The sequence below is a fragment of the Labeo rohita genome, chromosome 1 (genome assembly GCF_022985175.1).
Source record: "Labeo rohita strain BAU-BD-2019 chromosome 1, IGBB_LRoh.1.0, whole genome shotgun sequence".
Lineage (NCBI taxonomy): Eukaryota > Metazoa > Chordata > Actinopteri > Cypriniformes > Cyprinidae > Labeo > Labeo rohita.
The window spans coordinates 95,892-114,623 of NC_066869.1; the positions used below are offsets into that span (position 1 = coordinate 95,892).

At 42.9% G+C, this 18,732-nt stretch overlaps 1 protein-coding gene across 3 annotated transcripts; it reads right to left on the reverse strand.

Moving 5' to 3' along the window:
* Positions 1–3,616: 3,616 nt before the first annotated feature.
* LOC127170771 (ly6/PLAUR domain-containing protein 1-like) lies at positions 3,617–18,594 on the reverse strand. 3 transcript variants are annotated; one of them, XM_051119017.1, is made up of 4 exons: positions 8,583–8,632; positions 8,140–8,362; positions 6,577–6,717; positions 3,617–4,214 (listed from the first exon to the last, which is right to left on the reverse strand). In XM_051119017.1, the coding sequence occupies exons 2-4, from the start codon at positions 8,180–8,182 to the stop codon at positions 3,976–3,978; spliced, it is 423 nt and encodes a 140-aa protein (XP_050974974.1). In that variant the 5' UTR covers positions 8,183–8,362; positions 8,583–8,632; the 3' UTR covers positions 3,617–3,975. The 3 variants fall into 3 exon arrangements, with proteins under 3 accessions (XP_050974974.1, XP_050974983.1, XP_050974968.1); XM_051119026.1 differs by lacking the exon at positions 8,583–8,632 and adding an exon at positions 8,513–8,543; XM_051119011.1 differs by lacking the exons at positions 3,617–4,214; positions 6,577–6,717 and adding an exon at positions 14,796–18,594 and having other exon boundaries at positions 8,185–8,362; positions 8,583–8,658.
* Positions 18,595–18,732: the final 138 nt, after the last annotated feature.

Sequence of the window (18,732 nt, forward strand, 5' to 3'; positions counted from 1 at the left end):
AGGTTAGGCAGGGATTGAAGGTGGGGGGAGTGAATAACCAGCGCTCTCTGCACCCTCAATACCACGGCTGAGGTGAGACCCTTGAGCAAGGCACCGAACCCCCAACTGCTCCCCGGGCGCCGCACTGCTCCGGGTGTGTGTGTGTTCGTTCACTACTTACTGCTGTGTGTGTGTGTGTGTGTGTGTGTGTGTGTGTGTGTGTGTGTGTGCACATGCTTGGATGGGTGAAATGCAGAGTATGAAACACTACTTGGTCACACATCATGTCCTTTCTTTCCCCAAATAGCCGTGTTAGTTAGTCAGCGCTCTTACACGTTTGATTTATGCATCTGCGAAAGTGACGGACATGAATGCGCTGCACAGCCAAACCACGCTTCAGCAGGGACGTTCTCCGGCTCACGGGGACCAGCGCTCATCTCGGCGTCTGCAGGGTTTATGAGAACAGAGCCGTCCAGCTGGAGTCCTCTACTATTTTGATAAATACTGATAGCATATGAGATGAAGTTATGAGACGCTTCACAGGAGCCCCACAGCAACCATCACGGTCCGTCCCATCCTGCCTCACGTGTGCGGCGTGAGCGTCTGATAAATATCTGATAACGCTCTTCCTCGTGAGATCGGACCGCCGACGTGTGACCTGGAGCCGCTCGTGATCAATGGCAGCTTCAGATCTTACAGCTGCGGCTTCGTTCGGAACCGACAAAAAAGATAAAAATAGACCTGTGTGTGTCTCTGCGTTCATATGACTGTTTCGGTTTCCCCCTCACACGGACTGTAGAGGTTGCTTTAATGAAGCCCTTTGGGTTTCCAGCAGAGGATCTGCAGTCTGAGAAACACACACACACACACTCTTGACTTCAGTTATTACATAAAGCTTGTATTTCAGATCAGTAGCAACACATTAATGCTGAAACATTGTTGCTTTGTTTATCTTGTTTGTAAATGACTTTTTGTTCTCGATGGACACTTCAAGATCATCTACAAAACTGCATGAAGTGAATTTCTCATTCAGTTTTTTGTCTGGTTTTCCAGTTCAGATATGTAAACATCTTTAAATCAAGATACATTTACTGGAGAAGCACAAGGACATGAGATGTTAAATCCGTATAAAAATGTCAAAGAGTTTATGTTCAAAATGAGAAGAAAATATCTGCCAATGGGGTCAGAAAAATTAACCTGATTTAAACAAGATTAACAAGCATTATTATTTTAAAGGGGTCATCGGATGCCCATTTTCCACAAGTTGATATGATTCTTCAGGATCTTAATGAAAAGTCTCTAATATACTTTGGTTAAAAATTCTCAATGGTTTTGTAAAACAACACCCTTTTTACCTTGTCAAAATCAGCTCTGCAAAAATCATCTCATTCACAAGTTCATACTTACATATAATAAACAGAGTAAAAGTTATGCATGTTTGGCATGCTGTCCGGGAGAGGGCTCCGAGCTCGGCCTTTTCAGCCTGAATCCAAAGCGATGAATTGGCCGCATTAATTATCTGCGCGTGCTCCTCCCGAAATTTGTTAATGAAACATCGCTTCTGGTCGAGGCTGCTTTAAATGTTAATGAGCTCTGCTTGCCCCGCCCCTTTCTTCTCTCTGTGGAGTGACGAGCCTGTTTACTTTAGCCGCGTTTAGCCGCTAAACTTGCAAACTTCCACATTATTAGGAAAGGTGATTGCAGAGATTCATAAAAAAAACCTTATGCTCACTTCTGCTGTAAGTGAAGCTGGATCACGAATGATTCGCGTGAACATAGACGGATATATGTAGATCGGGAGGTTCATTCCCTTCACAAACAAACGTAATCCACTGCATCTTCAGCGGCTCAGATGTCGGGAGTAAATGACGACCACTATGTTCATTATTACATCCAGCAACACAACACCTCAATCGCTCAATCGGAGATATTCTTGTCTAACTTACATCCCTGCTCCAGCATCGAAACAAAGAGGTTGGACTGTTACAGCTGATCTGAGGTAAGACGCTCATGTCAATCAACTATTGTGGGAGTGGCCTCTGTCTGTGTGACACAACAACGGCTCGATTTGAAAAAGGGGATATTATTTTTACAATTAAAAACCACTGCATGGATTTTTATCATTATAGGGTAGATTTGTACATACACTGACAACACACATTAATGTTTAAACAACATGAAAAAGTGAACTTAGCATCCGATGACCCCTTTAAGTCATTTCAATTTTCCAAGAGACGCATCTTGATCTTGATCTTATTTGTGCTGGAAAACAGACCAAAATACTGAGTAAGAGCAGCGCTTTACGGCAGTGAAGTCAGATAATGATTTAAACTCGAATCAATGCGTTGTCCATGGTTTTCTTTATTTGAGTAGCCATTATTTTGAGATAATGGCTGTATGTTATTCCTCACACGCATGTACTTAAACACATCTGATGAAATATATATTCGATCGACTGTGTCTAAAGCCCCGACCGGTTCGTTACGTATACACAGTCGAGCGCGCGCCCACCGTTAGAAACCCTCTGCATTCATAGAAATATAAGAGATCAAACGTCTTATTTGTATTCAGAAGCTACACGAGAGTGTTACGTCCTTCCCATCAGACTAACACAATCTCCAGCGACCAGATCTTGCGTTTCCATCCTCACGAGGATCTGAACATCACAGTCACCGAAGAGCAGAAGATGCCGGAGAACAGCCGACACAACAGAAGATACAGACCATCGGAGGAACCGAGAGGAACGTCTCAAGCGTTATATAAACGACAGGTTCGGTTTGTATGTGAAGTGTGCTGACGAATGTTTAGAGCGAGCGGCGCTGCGGTCAGACGAGCTGAGTCTCGTTCTCATACGCGCAGATTAACAACAATAATACAGACCGAGTAGACGTGCTACGAATATACAAGGGAGGGTTTACAGCAGGGATCCTCAAATCTGGCACACGAGATCCACTTTCCTGCAGAGCTTAGCTCTAACCCTAATCAAACACACCCGAGCATCCCTGATAGCAAACTCTCTACATCTCGGAGACGTCTATTTGACAGCTGCATTTACATCTGCAAGACGTAGTTTGCTCATCTGCGATACGTCTATTGGACGTTTCCTATCAGATGTCCAATAGATGACGTTTGTACACAGCAGATCGAAAGATCTTTAACAGACGTCTTGCAGACGTAGGTGTGCTATCTGGGATGCTAACCAATGTCGTCAGAAAATCACAGGTAGGTGAATTTGAAACTCTGCAGCGCAAGATTTGAGGAACCCTGGTTTACCGTCATGAGCGTGTGAACGAAGAGTTTACGGCAAGACGTCTTTATATGTCTGTCAGGTGATTAGATCGTGACTGTAGAGTTCCTCACCTGAACATGTTCAGGTGTGTCAGACGCACCACTGTACTGTAGAAATGTCCTCATTTATACATTACAATCAGCCAAAACGGGAGCTTGGTGTTGACAGTTTGTCGTCATTGTGACGATTTACCCCATATAGTTTGACAAGATGCCCCTATATGCCGTTGTGTGTTCCGTGAACTGCATCTTTTGTCCTTTACAGAAAATTTTCAATAACACGGTTTTAAAGGTTTATGCCTATACATGGCTATATATGAAAAACAATCAATACATGATAGTGTTGCAATAATATAGAGTTCACTGTATCGTTTATCATGTATTTAAGAACTACAGTGAGATAAATGACAGCTGAGTAATGTCCAGTGATAATTCTAGTTTGATAATTGTGATAATTGGATGTTTGATGAAGGGGATTGTCCTGCTGTCAGCAGAGCATGAGCGTTTCTCTCGGCGTGTGTGCTGTGATTGGTGGGATTAATTGAGGAAGCCCCGCCCACAGGTTCATTAATAGTGTGAATGAAGGGAAGCACGCAGACAGACGCTGTAATGTGTGAGAGCTGCTCCTGCCAGCAGACGCTCTCTGAAGCCGGGCTCCGTCATTCTCAGTCCCGTGAGTCTCTCTCACACACATCACACACGTGCGGGTCAGCGCGAGCAGAGGTAGAGCTGGACGAGGCCGAGCAGCGGGGCGGCGTAGAGGCTGACGGAGGGCGCGGCGCGGGCGCGGGACGCCGCTCTCCGCTTGTGCCTCGGGCCGTTGCAGAGCGGCGTGTTGCAGCAGGTGATGCAGACGGAGTTCAGCTTTCCCGTGCAGAACTGCTGATAGCCCGACGACGCGATCAGACACGCCCCTGACGACGCACACGACTTCCTGTAGTGAACTCCTGCGCAAACACACATTCACAACGGTGAACACAGAGATGTCACAGACGGCAGATGAGCTCATATATTCTCACGATATTGCATCGATACTTCTGGGGTGAATCTCAGGGATAACAGGAATTCAGATCACATCTCACCTGAAAGTCACCAGAAATCAAACAAGTATTTGGATTTGGCAGAAAGAACATTTTTATAAGCATTCACATTTTCTGCATTAAATTCTCCTAAACTGTGCTAATTATATGATAATATTTGTTGTTCTGCCTTTAATTTATGATGTATGAAATCTCAATGTCGTTGCAGCACTGTATTTTCACAGAAAACAAATCAATCAATAATTACAAACTCCACAGTAGAATGTCCAGACGGTAATGAGAATCTTGAGAATGGCATGAAAACAATGTGGTCCTAAAAGCAGGCTTCATTTTCTTTATGGATAATTTTCAGAATTGACTTCTATATTCATCATTTCCTTCAGTTTAAGCATCAACTCTGAAAAAAGACACGGTGATAGAGTTTACCTACCGCTTTATCATCGCCGGTCCGCTAGAGGGCGCAACACATAAATATAAACTGCACAGTACTTACTTTAGCTGACAAAAGTAATATTTTGGTTGACAAGGAAGATCAAAATAAATCCATTGTTTAAACATATTCATTTGAACATGAATGCCATTACCATGCCATTTTAGTAAGAGGAAAACAGGTAAGGGATAATCAACGGTTTGCCGTCCATTAAAGGATTTTAAATGCACATCGTGGAGGCTAAGAACGGCCGGCGCAAAGTGCACTTAAAATCCTTTAATGCACGACAAGCCATCGATTATCCCGCTTATTCAGTGGTCATTTGCAAATTTATAGACAAGTTAAAACCAGTATCGCTCTTTGCAGCACAATATTTGATTATAAAAATGAGTTATTTTTGTCCGTTACGACACATTATCACTAGCATTCTGCCAGCATCAAATCAGACACAGAGGTGAAACAGTGCTGTAAGATCACATTTATTTGAATGAATTACAGCATTTTTTTTAATAAATAATCTATCGATTAAAAGAGAGAGGTGACAGTTTTGTGTGTTACCTGCATGCTGCGTGTCTGCGTGTCTCTCTCTACAAACAAGTAATTAATTCAAAAACAGTGGTTTTAACACCTCGTTGCTGAGGAATATAATGTAGCGATCTAGTATCCAGGCTATTTTATTAATAAGAATCCCGACCTCTCTCTCTCTCCCTCTGTGTGTGTGTGTGTGTTTGTGTGCATCAGTTAAAGCAACGCATTAAAATGTAACTGTGACTTGGAAGTACCTGTGCATTAAACGGATTCACTGCATGCCGCCAGCCAATCAGAATCCAGTATTCAGACAGACCATGGAATAAACTAAAATTATTTAACCTGATATGATGAAATATTAAGTATATTTTATATAAAATTAACACTGGAACCAGACTGAAAGCCTTGGTTAAATCCTTTGATTTTATCATCTGATGCACTTGAGCTGAACTCAGATCAGCATCTGAAGGAGTATCAAGTGAGCAGCAGCCGAACTCCAGAATAAGGCTCACTGACATGAACACAAGCTTTCATCAGAGTCTCCAGCGCTCACATGGAGGAGCAGATGAAGGAGCAGTGAGGAGCACACGAATGAGCATCAGATGAAGAAGCAGTGAATAGCAGATAAAGGAGCAGATAAAGTAGCAGTGAAGAGTAGATGAAGGAGCAGATGAAGGAACAGTGAGGAGCAGATGAAGGAGCACTGAGGAGCAGATGAAGAAGTAGTGAGAAGCAGACAAAGGAGCAATGAGGAGCAGATGACGTAGCAGTGAGAAGCATCAGATGAAGATGCAGATAAAGGAGCAGTGAGGAGCAACAGATGAAGCAGCTGTGAGATTTGTACTGGACGCATGTGAAAGCATCACCGCTGCAGTGCCATTGGCCCGTAGGTGGTGCTTCGTCTGTTTCGCACACACGGCATCTACAGACACTCCCCCGTCTGTCCGAAACCAGCTCATTTTATTCATGAATATTGTTTGTGTGAATTGTTTGTGGAGAAACACGGCAGATCATGGAAATCCTGGAAATCTGCCTTCAGACCGAAGACCTGCCTGTCAGTCTGTCGCTCTTTTTACGTTATGGGACGAGTGATGGCAGCCCATGTTAGCCTCTCGTTAATCTCACTCCCGTTTTCTCTCTTTTTCTAGTCATAAATTATTTCACTAATACAATGTAGTGATTTTTTACCAGCACAGCGGCGTTCCCTGCTCATACAAACACCATCATCACCATCACCACCATCGATCAGCTACCAAGACTAGCGCTCCACCATAGCAACAGGCAGCACAGGAAGTGATGCAGCATCCTTACCGTCCTCCATGACTAGCACTTCCTTCTGACACATGTCTTGCACGTTGACGGTGCAGTTGACGACGAACTCTGGTGAGGAGCAGTCGTCCTGCCGAACGTCTTCACACTGATAGCACTGGATCTGCAGTGCCGCGCTCACGCCTGCACACACACGCACATTCATCTTCACCATCACCATCATCATCGGCTGTAATTTCTGCACACACTCAGCTTTGTGTCGCCTTTAACTTTTATACAGTGATTTTCATTTTGTTTTATCCAGTGAATTCTGTTTAAGGACACCGGCAGATTTGATTAATGGTCAATCGATGAAAAAAAAAAAAGTTTACTTCATATTTTCTAACATTAGGGTAAGTTAATTTATTTGTCATCACTAGAATTCATTGCATTTCTTCATACAAATCCATAATTCATTCTAGAGTTTCTTTAAAGTTGGATGTAATTGTATCATGGTGTAATGTTCTAAAATCATGATTTTGGCTTTTTACACTCAATGAGAGTGAAAACAGGATCAAAACAAAAACAAAAAACAGGATCAAAACAAAAATCTCATTCCGATTACTTTAACAGGAAAAATTATATTACTGAATTTAAGTATTTAATCATCATTTATTCCTCATAGTAGTCTATTTGTTTTGCTGCCCTAATTTATGCTGATTTGAATGATTTTTTTTTTTTATGTTTTTCTTTTGTTTTGTTTTTATGTATTATTTTTTTTATTTATTATTTTTGATGATTATGTTTTTGTCCGGACAGGATTATCTTGAACGCATTAGTGTAGCTGAATCTAATCTAACAAACTCCAAAGTAAATGGGAAAAAAATGTGTTTAAATGTAAAGAAAATAATAGAAAAAAATGATTTCTGTATTATATTAAAATATTTTATTATTTAAAAGGTGAAATGTCAGCCAGACTGGTGAGTGTTTTATAATCTCTTTGAATCTGCTGTGAATGCTGAAGACCCCGCATGAATAGTTATTTAAATAGAAAAAAAACCATTAACACTTTCCAATTTACAAGTGAATCACACATTATCTGTCTGAACCTGAACACAGAATTCATAGCAATTAAGAACAGATTTAAAAAAAAAAAAAAAAAAAAAAAGGAAAATCAATATTTTACGGTATCAGTCATTACCTAGAAATGTATTAATTCCATATGTCATGCTTATTAAAAAATAAATAAATAAAAAATGTAAGTAAAACAAAAACAAATCATTCTTTGAAAATGGAATGAATGAACAATTAATCATCGTTAATAAGTATTACAGTCTCAGAATTTCCTTCTTCTCAACGCACGAATACAGGAACATTAGCCATACAAGCGGAACTAAAACTGTACTATTTCAAATGAGGCTTTAATTGTTGTTTTATTCCAGCGCGTAAAATTGCCATAAGATTAAAGCTCATTAAAATCACAGGCCATTCATTATAATTCAGTCATCTCTATAATGTGACTCGCTGCTGCTGTTTTTCGGCATTAAGCGCCTCAACGCGAATGTCAGTCATTTAATCACGAGCGGCGGAGCGCGTGTGTGAATGTGTGTGATTATCTGCACTCACCCGCCGTCAGTACGATCAGCAGTAAAGTCACACACCGCCGCATCACGGAGCCGCTGCCGCTCACCGCCGCTCCGACGCTTCCATCCCACCGACGGCCACACCGCGCGCGCGCGCCAGACTGACCGCTACAGACTGAGCGCGCGATTCTGATTCCTGCTGCCTGAACTCGGAGCACGTGACGCGCGCGCGTCGCGCGACTGACTTTCCCGGGCGTGACTCGCGTCTGAATGGAGGGAGAGAGAGAGAGAGAGACTTAGACAGACACAGCTGGATCCTAAACACAGTCTGCTCTTAATTACGCACGCCAGAGAAACATTTCTCGCGACTTCACAGCAAATAAAACAATAATTCTTCAATCAATAATTCTTTTTACTGTGCAAATGTCACGTCTGCATTTAGAGTTCTGTTTCCCTCCACTAGTTTGTTTATTAATTAGCACACACCTGTTCCGTTTCTCCCTGATTTCTTCCGCATATTTGTGTTCTGCTCGCTTCTTTTGTCTCCTATTGTTTTGTGCCCCTGTGGAATTATTAAAAATTACTTTCATGGACTCCACTCCTTTGTCATGCACAGCAATAACAACCACGTGAATTACAGAAATTATTAAATGTAAGTAAGTATGGACATGACACCCGGGTCCTTCTGTGCCAGTTCTGGGGTCCCATCGAACTTATAAAAACTATAACGTTTACTCTGCAAATCTAAAACTGTGAATATGTCCACAAACAGACACAAATCACCTTCATATTCAACTTAACAGTCACTATTTTCCAATTAGACCAACATGCTATAGATGATCAGAAAAGCCCTTCAATTAAATAAAACATTTCCCTCTATATCTTCTCAGTGTGAGAGATGCAGTACGGCGGGGACTGGCACATTTATTTTGGTTTTGTCCTATTCTGTATGTTTTCCGGTCTAAAATTGTCAAATTGTTTTCTAGTGCTTGTACAAAATGAATATTCAACCTAACCATAGTCGGGCTATTTTGGGCTCTTCTGATGTGATGGACGCTCTCACACTCATCAACAGGCTCTAATGGTTGGCATGATCGCAGCCAAAGAAGCGATAGCACTCGACTGGAAATCTCCACCAGCCCTTTGTTTTCAGAGACGCTCTGCATTATCCGAATGGAACAATTACGTGTTGGTGAGCTTTCCTCACAGAAAGGATTTGAAGACATCTTGAGACTGTTGGAATTTAGCTTCTGTATTCTGTAAGCCTCCCCTTCTATTTTATTATTAGTAGTATTTAAATATATATATATTTAGTACTATTGGATTTATAAAACAATTGTGAATATTGTCATTTATGTTTATATTTGTAATAATTATGTTGTATGTATTTGTTAATTGAGGCAGTCCAGTTTTGTTTTTTTGTTTGTTTGTATGTATATTTTTTTATACTATGCTGTTTTTTGCATTTGTGTTTGTTAATGTAACTTCTAAAACTTTAAATAAAAAGGAAAAGCCCTTCAATAAAATAGATGTTCTTTCTTCTTGATGGTTATTGCTGGTATTTTATTCAAGCTTTTGCATGCGTGTGTCTGCACTGGAAAGTTGAATGTGAATCTGTGACACAATGTGACAGACAGACATGCTCTTAATGCTCATTAATGGCTTCCTCAGTTTATTTTATTTAGATTTTCTGCATTCTGCAATAGCACGTTCGCACAGACGTCACGTTTCGGTCAGTTACCCGGATGCCGGCCATTGCGGCGATACTCGTATGTAAACAGCGGCACTGACTGCACGGTTAATGTACCGCTGAAGACGTTATTCTACTAGTTTATGCTGTCTAAACCACGCACAGAGAAGAACTTAGTAAGCAGGACAGGCCGTTATATTTCGACAAACTAAAGTTAATACAGGGCTCAGCGCTAAGCAGCGACAGTGTTTGCTTGTACGCAAAGCTGCGCTATGCTTTATAATGCAAATACAGATGCTAAATTAAAAGAAAACGCCATGTAAACTTGTATGAAAACAGACAGTTCCCCTAAGAGACACATTCATATAAATTCTTACCCCCAATTCATTATTTAGGAGTTTCTTCCAATATTTTGTGCATTGTGAAAAGAGACTGATCTGCCTGTAACGGGTGGTAAATATCCGCACGATCTGCTTCCTTTGTTGCGGACTGACGACCTGACAATTCTTCCTTCTGTTTCTTATCCCGACATAATAAACTACTTTCGTTTCATTGCCAAGCCCATGCACGACTTCCATTCGGTTCAATGGTATTGTTTACATTCAGTGCCACCGCAATGGCCGACTTCCGGATTGATGACGTAATGTGAAAACGCTCTACTATTACTCTATTTACATTCTGCCAGAGATGGCCAGAAAACACACACACTAATATCATGAGTGAACAGGTCTTACAGGGTGTCTCCAAATGTGTGTGTGTGTGTGTGTCAGAGTGATGAATGAGGGTGTGTGTGTACCGTGAGGATTGTGACAGCAGAGGTGGGAGTTTACGTCTCTTTCCTGAGTGTTTGTGAAAGGTTATTAAACACACTTTAATCTCTCTCTCTCTCTCACACACACACACACACACACACACTCGCTCTCTCCTCGTGTTAAGAGTGATTTAGGCATTACTGTATTTCAAGAGCTGATGAATGATGAGACCTGATCAATACATTCTGATCGTTCGGTTGTAAAGAGATTCACAGCAGCAAACCCGCTCTGTTTTCCAGCACACGCTTCTCTTGCTTCAGCTGGATTCAGAGGATCTGAAAGAAGGTCAGGACAGCAGCAGATATTACGAAAGCACACGGGGACCCGTGGGGCGGTCAAGATCCGAATGTCAGAAAACAAATCAAACGCTTACTTTACACAATATTTACTCACAATTTTTGGGCTGTTTGAAGTTTTAGAAACCGATAACTCGTGTGTAAACTAACCATTACGCCATCACGCCGAACTGAAATCATGAACATCAGAAGACACAGAAGTACTATAAAAGCTTCACGAAAGCGTTTCATGTGAAACGTGTTTACGGATAATGTCTTCCTCCAGTGAACCGTTAATCTTTGCATCCGAATAACTGATTCAGTGAGCCGAAGACCGGATCGGCCTGACTCACGAACGAATCATTTGTGAACAGGACAATTTCATGAAAGACCCAACACAAAAATCAGACTCATTCACGAATCAGACACACGACTCAGATCTAGCGAACAGCGAATCACTGAATAACCAGTTCAGCTGTTGCTCACACTATGATTGATCGTATAATATTATGATAATCATTCTGTGGTGTTTTTGTGTGTATGACAGCAACAATGATTCACTTCCATTTAATAGAAAAAAAAGCAAAGCTTCAATGTTCCACTGAAGAAAGAAGGTCAAACAGGTTTGGATCAAAATGAGGGTGAATAAATGCTGAATTCACTCTCCTATTTCATCCCACAGTGTGTGTGTGTGTGTGTGTGTGTGTTTGTGTGTGTCTTGGTGATTTCACGCTGCTTGCATTTAATCAGTAAGTCGTCCACTGTTAAATACTGGGAAGAAAATATCACATGACACGGCAGGGCAAACCGATCGAAAGCAATTAGACAGAGGAGCAATCTGAATTATAGCGGTGCAGAGATACTGGACCCTCAGGCCAACACACACACACACACACACACACACACACACACACACACACACACACACACACACACACACACACACACACACACACACACACACACACACACACACACACATCACCTCACGCGGCCATAATCACAAGACAATTAAGTTTAAAACGACAGTGTATCAGGTAATTATTTTATAACAGAAGAAGACGAGTTCGATCAGGAGAAGCGAAGGACTGAAGCCGTCAGAAAATCACATTTATATTCACCATCTCTCATGACATTCACAGTAGCAAAAATCACAGCACAGCCTTCGTTTCCTGTGCTCCTACAGGAGACAAATGGAGTCCGTGTGTTTGTGAGAAAAAAAGTTTTTTTTTTTTTTTTTTTTTTTTTTTTTCATTTAACAGACACTTCAATCCAAAGAACAGAAAGGACAAGAGTGGATGTTAGCGGAGCCGCTTGTCCAAATATCAGCTCTTTTACAGTGTTTTCCAGTGACCTTCAGTACGCTTACGCTTTGCTCTTTGGAGATGATTTTGTCATTTATGATTATGTCAGGGGAAAATTAATATATAATTGAGTTTAAATGAAGCAATGAGCCCATCATATTCATTCAGAGCACAAACAGCGCAGAAGAGCTAAACACGAGACACGTGCGATCACCACTCAAAGAAACGACAACCTCCAAACAACATCTGAGACTAGACCGCACAAACCAGATGAAATAAAGAAAGAAAATACAGGCGGCGTATGTGAGAAATGTTACGAATGATGAATCAGAAAGGATGTTCTCGACCGTCGGCTCCGAAGGCCTGATTAAAGCAGACAGTTGAACAGTCCACTGGCTCTCGTCTTTGACCGATTCAGTCGTTCGCGCGTGTCTGCCGTGTGAAATCGGCTCCTTCAATAGTTTAATGTCTAATTTTACAGACGGGAGGCTGGCGTCTCTCATTCGGCCGAACACGCGCGGGTGTGTGCGTGAGAGAGATACAGATATAGCATCTGTGTGCTTTTGGCAGCGGTGTTTTATTAAAGAGGCTTCTGTTAACTGGAGAGCTCCTGATAACTCCAGCTCTTCTCCATATCTCACATCCACATCAGCCAGATCCTGTTTCTCCCATACAGCAGCTTCAGCCCGTCTCTCTCTCTATCTGTCTCTCTCTCTCTCTCTTCATCTCTCCTTGACAAGAAAAACCTTCACAAGGGCATACAAGATGAATAGCCTTTCTGCAGAGAGGAAAAAACCCTTTATTATTAGCCGACGGTTCTTTAAACACACACACACACACTGATGCGAGCCTGCGGCAGCAAATCCAGCAGAGAAAATCAGATCACAAACAGCACCACACTATTACAACTTCAGCACAATTGTGCCGTAATAAAGGCAAAGACAGCGCGAGCGGATAATTGACCGGTGTGTGTGAGAGAGAGAACGGTCTGGTCCGGTTCAGACCAGACTCTGAGAGTGCGTGTGGATGCGTTGGGTTCCCGTAGGCTCCAGACACACACACGAGTGTGAGTAATGCGGCCGCGTCTGTGATGGAGAGAGTAAACAGACAGAGATCAGACTGATGGATTACATTAACCGTGTGTGTCTCCCTACAGGCGGCTCCCAGCGCAGGCCAATTCCCTCACCTGAGCGCGCGAGTGCGTGTGTGTGTGTGTGTGTGTGAGATACGCATCAGTCTGCTGAGCTTCTCTATCAATCTGCACTCAGATGCATAATGAGCTGTTTGTTTCCACAGAGATGCCTGACGGCGCAGCTCTCCTCCGTGTGTGTGTGTGTGTCTAGAAGCGTCTGCAGAGGAACTCACTGCTGCGTCTCTTCAGCTGTTTCTGCTGTTGTTGAGTGTGTGTTTGTGTGACGCTCATGTGAGTCTCTCACACATGCAACACGTCTCATCTGTCATTTACCGGTGTCACCATGGGAACGTAATGCAAGTGGAGACACAATCACTATGGCAACCGCTGAAGCAATCGACAGATTATTTTTAATCGACACTGAAGCACGACTGACACACACACACACACACACACACACACAGATGGCCTGTATGCCTGCAGGATGCTCCAGGTGTGTTCTCTTCCATTGCTCACAAACAAATACACACACTATACTGTTTCCAGTGTTTAAACAAGCACACACACACACAGAGTTTTCGACCTCTTTCATCACTGTCCTCTTCCTGCTTATCACACTCACTTATTTGCTCCTCCTGAGCGAGTGTGTGTGTGTGTGTGTGTGTGTGAGAGAGAGAGAGAGTTTTACCCTAATCTCTGTTTTAAAGGCTTTGCTGCGGTAATGAGAGCAGACGTGCTGCTGCTTTGATAAGTTAGTGGATGTGAGAGAGAAGCAGAATGAAGATATGAAGCAAATGAAGAACGAACACACACACACACGGCTCAGCCATACGTGAAACACATACCAGCAAATATTGCGTTACTCGGACGCAGCGCGTCTGTGAATTATTCATGAGGTCGGTAATGTCCTACAGTCGCGCGGGATCGATTATTTTCTGGTAATGCGACAGTCGTTTCTTTCTTTAAGACGGAATCTGAACTCTCGTGGCCGCGGATCACATCATCTCCGGCGGGTCTCCATAGTGACCGCGCCTCTCCAGACGCGCGCGCCGGTCGCACCGTATCATTTGGCCAAATTGCTTCGTGTGTGTGTGTGTATGTGTGTGTGTGTGTGTGTGTGTGAAGAAAACAAAGATTTTCATTTCATATATTTCACGTGATTTGATAAATAATGGAAAGCGCAGCGCCGACGGCCGATTCCATTACGCGTCCAATGTTTTATTAAGGTTTGTTTCAGTTCATCTTCCTACTTTTATTATTGTGCTGAGTAACCGTTCACAGCACGCCTGACATCAGCTGACAGAGAACACTTCCGCTACAGCAACGCTGGCTCGGTTTCTACACACGCTAATTTGATTTTTTTAACATATTTAGAGTGGCATATGCTGCTAATCCGGAGCAGGGGTCAGAGCGTCAGGTGTAAACGGAGCAAAAGTAACGCGAGAGTGAAAGTTGATGAGCGCGACTCGTTTAGCGCTTCATTTACCGTCACGTTCCTGCTTCTGACAGACGCTCTGATTCCGTTTGAAAGCACGAGCTGCAGAAATGCTGCAAACCCGCAACACGCTCGGTTGGTCGGAGCCGGTGCCGGCGGACGGTGATCCGGGGTCGGAGGTCACGCACGTGTCGCGCGGCGCCGCTGGCGGAGGAGTGTCATCAGTTAACACTAATGAAGGAGAATGGCGGGTAATTGCGTCAGGGAGCGAGGGAGCGCTTTGATATTGCTCTCTCATTTTCAGATTGTATTTTCACATCGACTCTTTTCTTTCTGTGGCGCTCAGAGGAGAGAGCTCAACTAAAATACATTTCCTCATTTTAATTTGTTCCATAATTACCGAGCAGCCCGGTTTCCCCGATCTACTTAACTACAGACGTGCGCCGAGCAAACAGCGGCGCTGCTCTCGGTGTCTCGCGGGAACGGCGTCACGCAGCTGGAAAAGAGACTCGAGCTTTTGTTCTCCTGTATCAGTTTCATTTCCACTCTTCCCTTATTCCCGGATTAAACGCATTTACTGCACTGCAGGCGCTACAGGACCTCAGAGAGCACAGCTCAGAGCAAAGTCACCTTCAGCCCAAGAAGAGATGGGCCGTAAAGCGGCCTCGGGCGGATCAACCGGAGGAACCGGGCTTCCGCTCGCACGAAGACGGCAGAAGAAGAAAGAGCAAACCTCAGCTTTAGGAAGACTACGGTACTCCTCCTCGGTCTCTATGACTGTGCTCATTTTAAGTCGCTTTATGCAGAAAAGTTCATGCTAAATGAAAAAATGTCACTAAAACGGTACTAAAAGCAGAGGAGCAGAACTGAACTTCAAGGCACAAAGAAATATTGTGAACGGACAGAAAATATCCGGAGGAAAGTGTCATTGTGTTCATGTCCTCGTGATTTACAGATGCACAATAAATATTTTTACACTCTTCAGTTTTCAGGGCCAGATTTACTAAACATTGCAAATGACAGTGAGAGCGAAACGTTCTGCTCATCTACTGACAGATTCCACAATGACCGACGCAGAATACCAAGAGACTAGACTAACACAAACCTTAGGAAATACTTCATTTCAGCGCTCTCCTCACGGAAACGTTGCGTCTGAAAGCAAGACTCCTCCAAATGCACGTGCAATAAGACCAGCCGCAGAAATAACCGAGTCGGGTTCCCACACCTTCGTTAACCCTCTGGTTCCCGAAAATACTAGTTAACGTTATGACATTGGACTCAAACTTACTGACTTTGTTCACACAGGGTTATAAGAACTTCTCTGAAAATTGTTTGAATTTTCGTAATTTTTGGTGGGTTTTATTTCACCTAATCACACTTGTGGTGTTCCTGGTCGACTCCAAACAACTGCTTATAAATCTCCTATTATGCTATATTATAACCCAATATTGGATTCAATCTTTTTGTCAACTTGTTTTCTTTCATTTGGGACTGGTTTTGTGTTTCTGTTTGCATCTGATTAATCGTAGGCCTCATTTTTCTGAGAGAAGGTTCCTCGTTTTTTTAAATGAAAAAAATCATTTTTTATGAATAATTTTCACAATATGAGATAAAAAAAAAATTATGAACTTTATCACACTAGTGTGGTTTAATGTTTAATCAGGAAGTTTGCTTTTTAAATGCTTTTATTTTGTACAAAATTGCACAAAGTCAAAGTCACTAACCCTAACCCTCCAAACGAGGTTCCTATTCTCAGATAAACGAGGCCTACGATTAATCAGATGCAAACAGAAACACAAAACCAGTCCCAAATGAAAGAAAACTAATTTATAAGCAATTGTTTGGAGTCCAGTCATTTTTGACAAGTGTGACAGGAATCCGAACACAACCAGAGGGTTGAATTCAAGGACCTTTCAAGGACTTTCCAGGTCCGATACCCTCAAATTCAAGAACTTAATGTGGGGACACATTTCAAGTGAGAGCAAGGTTGCATCGTGTTTCCTTGTAAGATACATTGTTACGGTTTTCATGTGTCAAACAGCTATGCCAAAAAGCATGTTTTTTTTTTATTTTGTTTTTGGGCGTATGACAGAGATCTGATACTCTCTTTGTTGTATTTCTGTTTCACATAAAACTGAGGAATATTCAGCTCCGCACCTGGTCAAGCGATGGTCTGCTGTATCTCCGGCAAGCCATTCTTTGTAATGTAATCTTCTCTGGTGAGCCGAATATCTTGAAACTTGCATTTTCCAGGCATCACATTTCAGCCTATTTTTGCAATGCTTCACGGCGTGTCTGTGAAACACTGAGGTACCATCGTAGTAGTTTCGTGCGCACGGGAACGTCATGGCACTTTCGAGGACCTGTATCTATGTATGCTTATTTTCAAAATCTTTCCAGAGCCTTAAATTTTTTTTTTTGCAGATTCACAAACTTTCAAGGACTTACCCTGAGAGTCCTCGCCCTTTCATCGCTAATGTTTCACTGTCTTCAGTCAATTATAAATCTGGCCTTTTGTATGATCTGATCATGCTATCAAAGCACGCTTATACTGAAACTGGAAACTGAGAGAGAGAGAGAGAGAGTTAGGCTTCAGCTGGTCTGGAACATTCTGATCAATGACAGTGAAGTGAGTTCATGACCTGAAACACACACACACACACACACACACACATATACATTTGTCTTGCCACACACTCGACACGCTCCTGTTCAGATTCTGTGAATGCATTTGAACTCGCAGCAGGACTTCAGTCAGTGTTGCTTTGAGCTCGTGACGGCGTCTCGCGAGAGACAGACGGACGCTCGCTGATCTTATCGGACTGTACCGGATTACAGCAGGACTCTTCATCAATGATTCATGCCTTTTATTCTCCGTTCAGAGCAGGACTCGCTACACGCGCTTTACTGAGAGAGACGCGAAGATCGTTCACTCAAACGCACGTTTCACGCGGCCTGCAAAGAACGGCTTTTCTACAGTCTTGGTTTCCAGTACAAACATCTAAACATACACACCAATACATTTACTGCACATATTAAGTCTGGCTTCCTGAAAAATGGATTAAAGCAACAATATCTGTCAGTGAGCTCAGAAAAATCAGCTTGTTTTTTATCAACTCGCTTCATTCGGATACTTTTTATCAGAAAACTCGATCTTAAATCTCGATTTAAGACGTTTACACTGGAAAACAAGACGGACGCACAGAGCGAGAGCGGCGGGTCGGCGATTCCCGTCACGTTCGCTGTGGCACAATGAAGCGTCTGCGCGCTAACGGCAGGTCAAAGGTCAGAGGCACGCGCTCGCAAAGGTCAAATCGTCCGAAAGAACTGCGGAAGAGCCCAAAGGTCACACGCGCCCGTGAACTTTAGAGGAGAAGAGGAAGACGAGGCTGATGAGGATGAAGCTGGAGCGTTTATCGATCGCGTGCCTCACGTAGCCGAACGCTAGCGGCGTTTCTGCCCGTCGGTCCCTCCGTCCCAGCGCTGACTTTCTCCACAAACACGAAGGACTGTGGGATTTGCTCTGCGGCTGGTCGGTAAACAGAATCATGGCGACACGTGAATCCCCGAACACCCGCTGACGCTACAGACGCGCGCACCCGACGTCCTCGGTCGACAAACACATCTGGATAAAGCTAAAGCGTGTCCGTTTATTTCCTGTAGCCAGTCATCATTTGGTGCACCATCTGTTGAAATCATAATCTGTTACTTAAGTGACACAGAGAAACTTTCATCCACGCCCAAGAAATGACCACCATTTGATCCCAAACGAGTTAACCTACCAAAATTAGTTTAATCTGCTTCATCTGCAGCCGCATCACACATTCATGTTTAATTTGGATTCTCATGGTAAGTGTGTGAATCTGGTTTAAATGTTTGATTCTTCTGAAAGGAGCAAAGCTCTGAATAAACTCATACAACAATACATACGACGGCAATCATCATGATTCAGCTCAGCAAACGCACACGAGTGTGTGTGTGTGTGTGT

Bases quoted from the DNA above. Each gene is read 5' to 3' on its own strand.
- LOC127170771 (XM_051119011.1), bottom strand. From the start codon at position 15,042: ATGAGAGAGCAATATCAAAGCGCTCCCTCGCTCCCTGACGCAATTACC. The intron at 8,659-14,795 runs GTAAATGAAGCG...ATAATTCCACAG, and splicing joins TCAGAAGCAGGAACGTGACG to GGGCACAAAACAATAGGAGA. The intron at 8,363-8,582 runs GTGTGTGCTAAT...CCCTCCATTCAG, and splicing joins ATCAGGGAGAAACGGAACAG to ACGCGAGTCACGCCCGGGAA.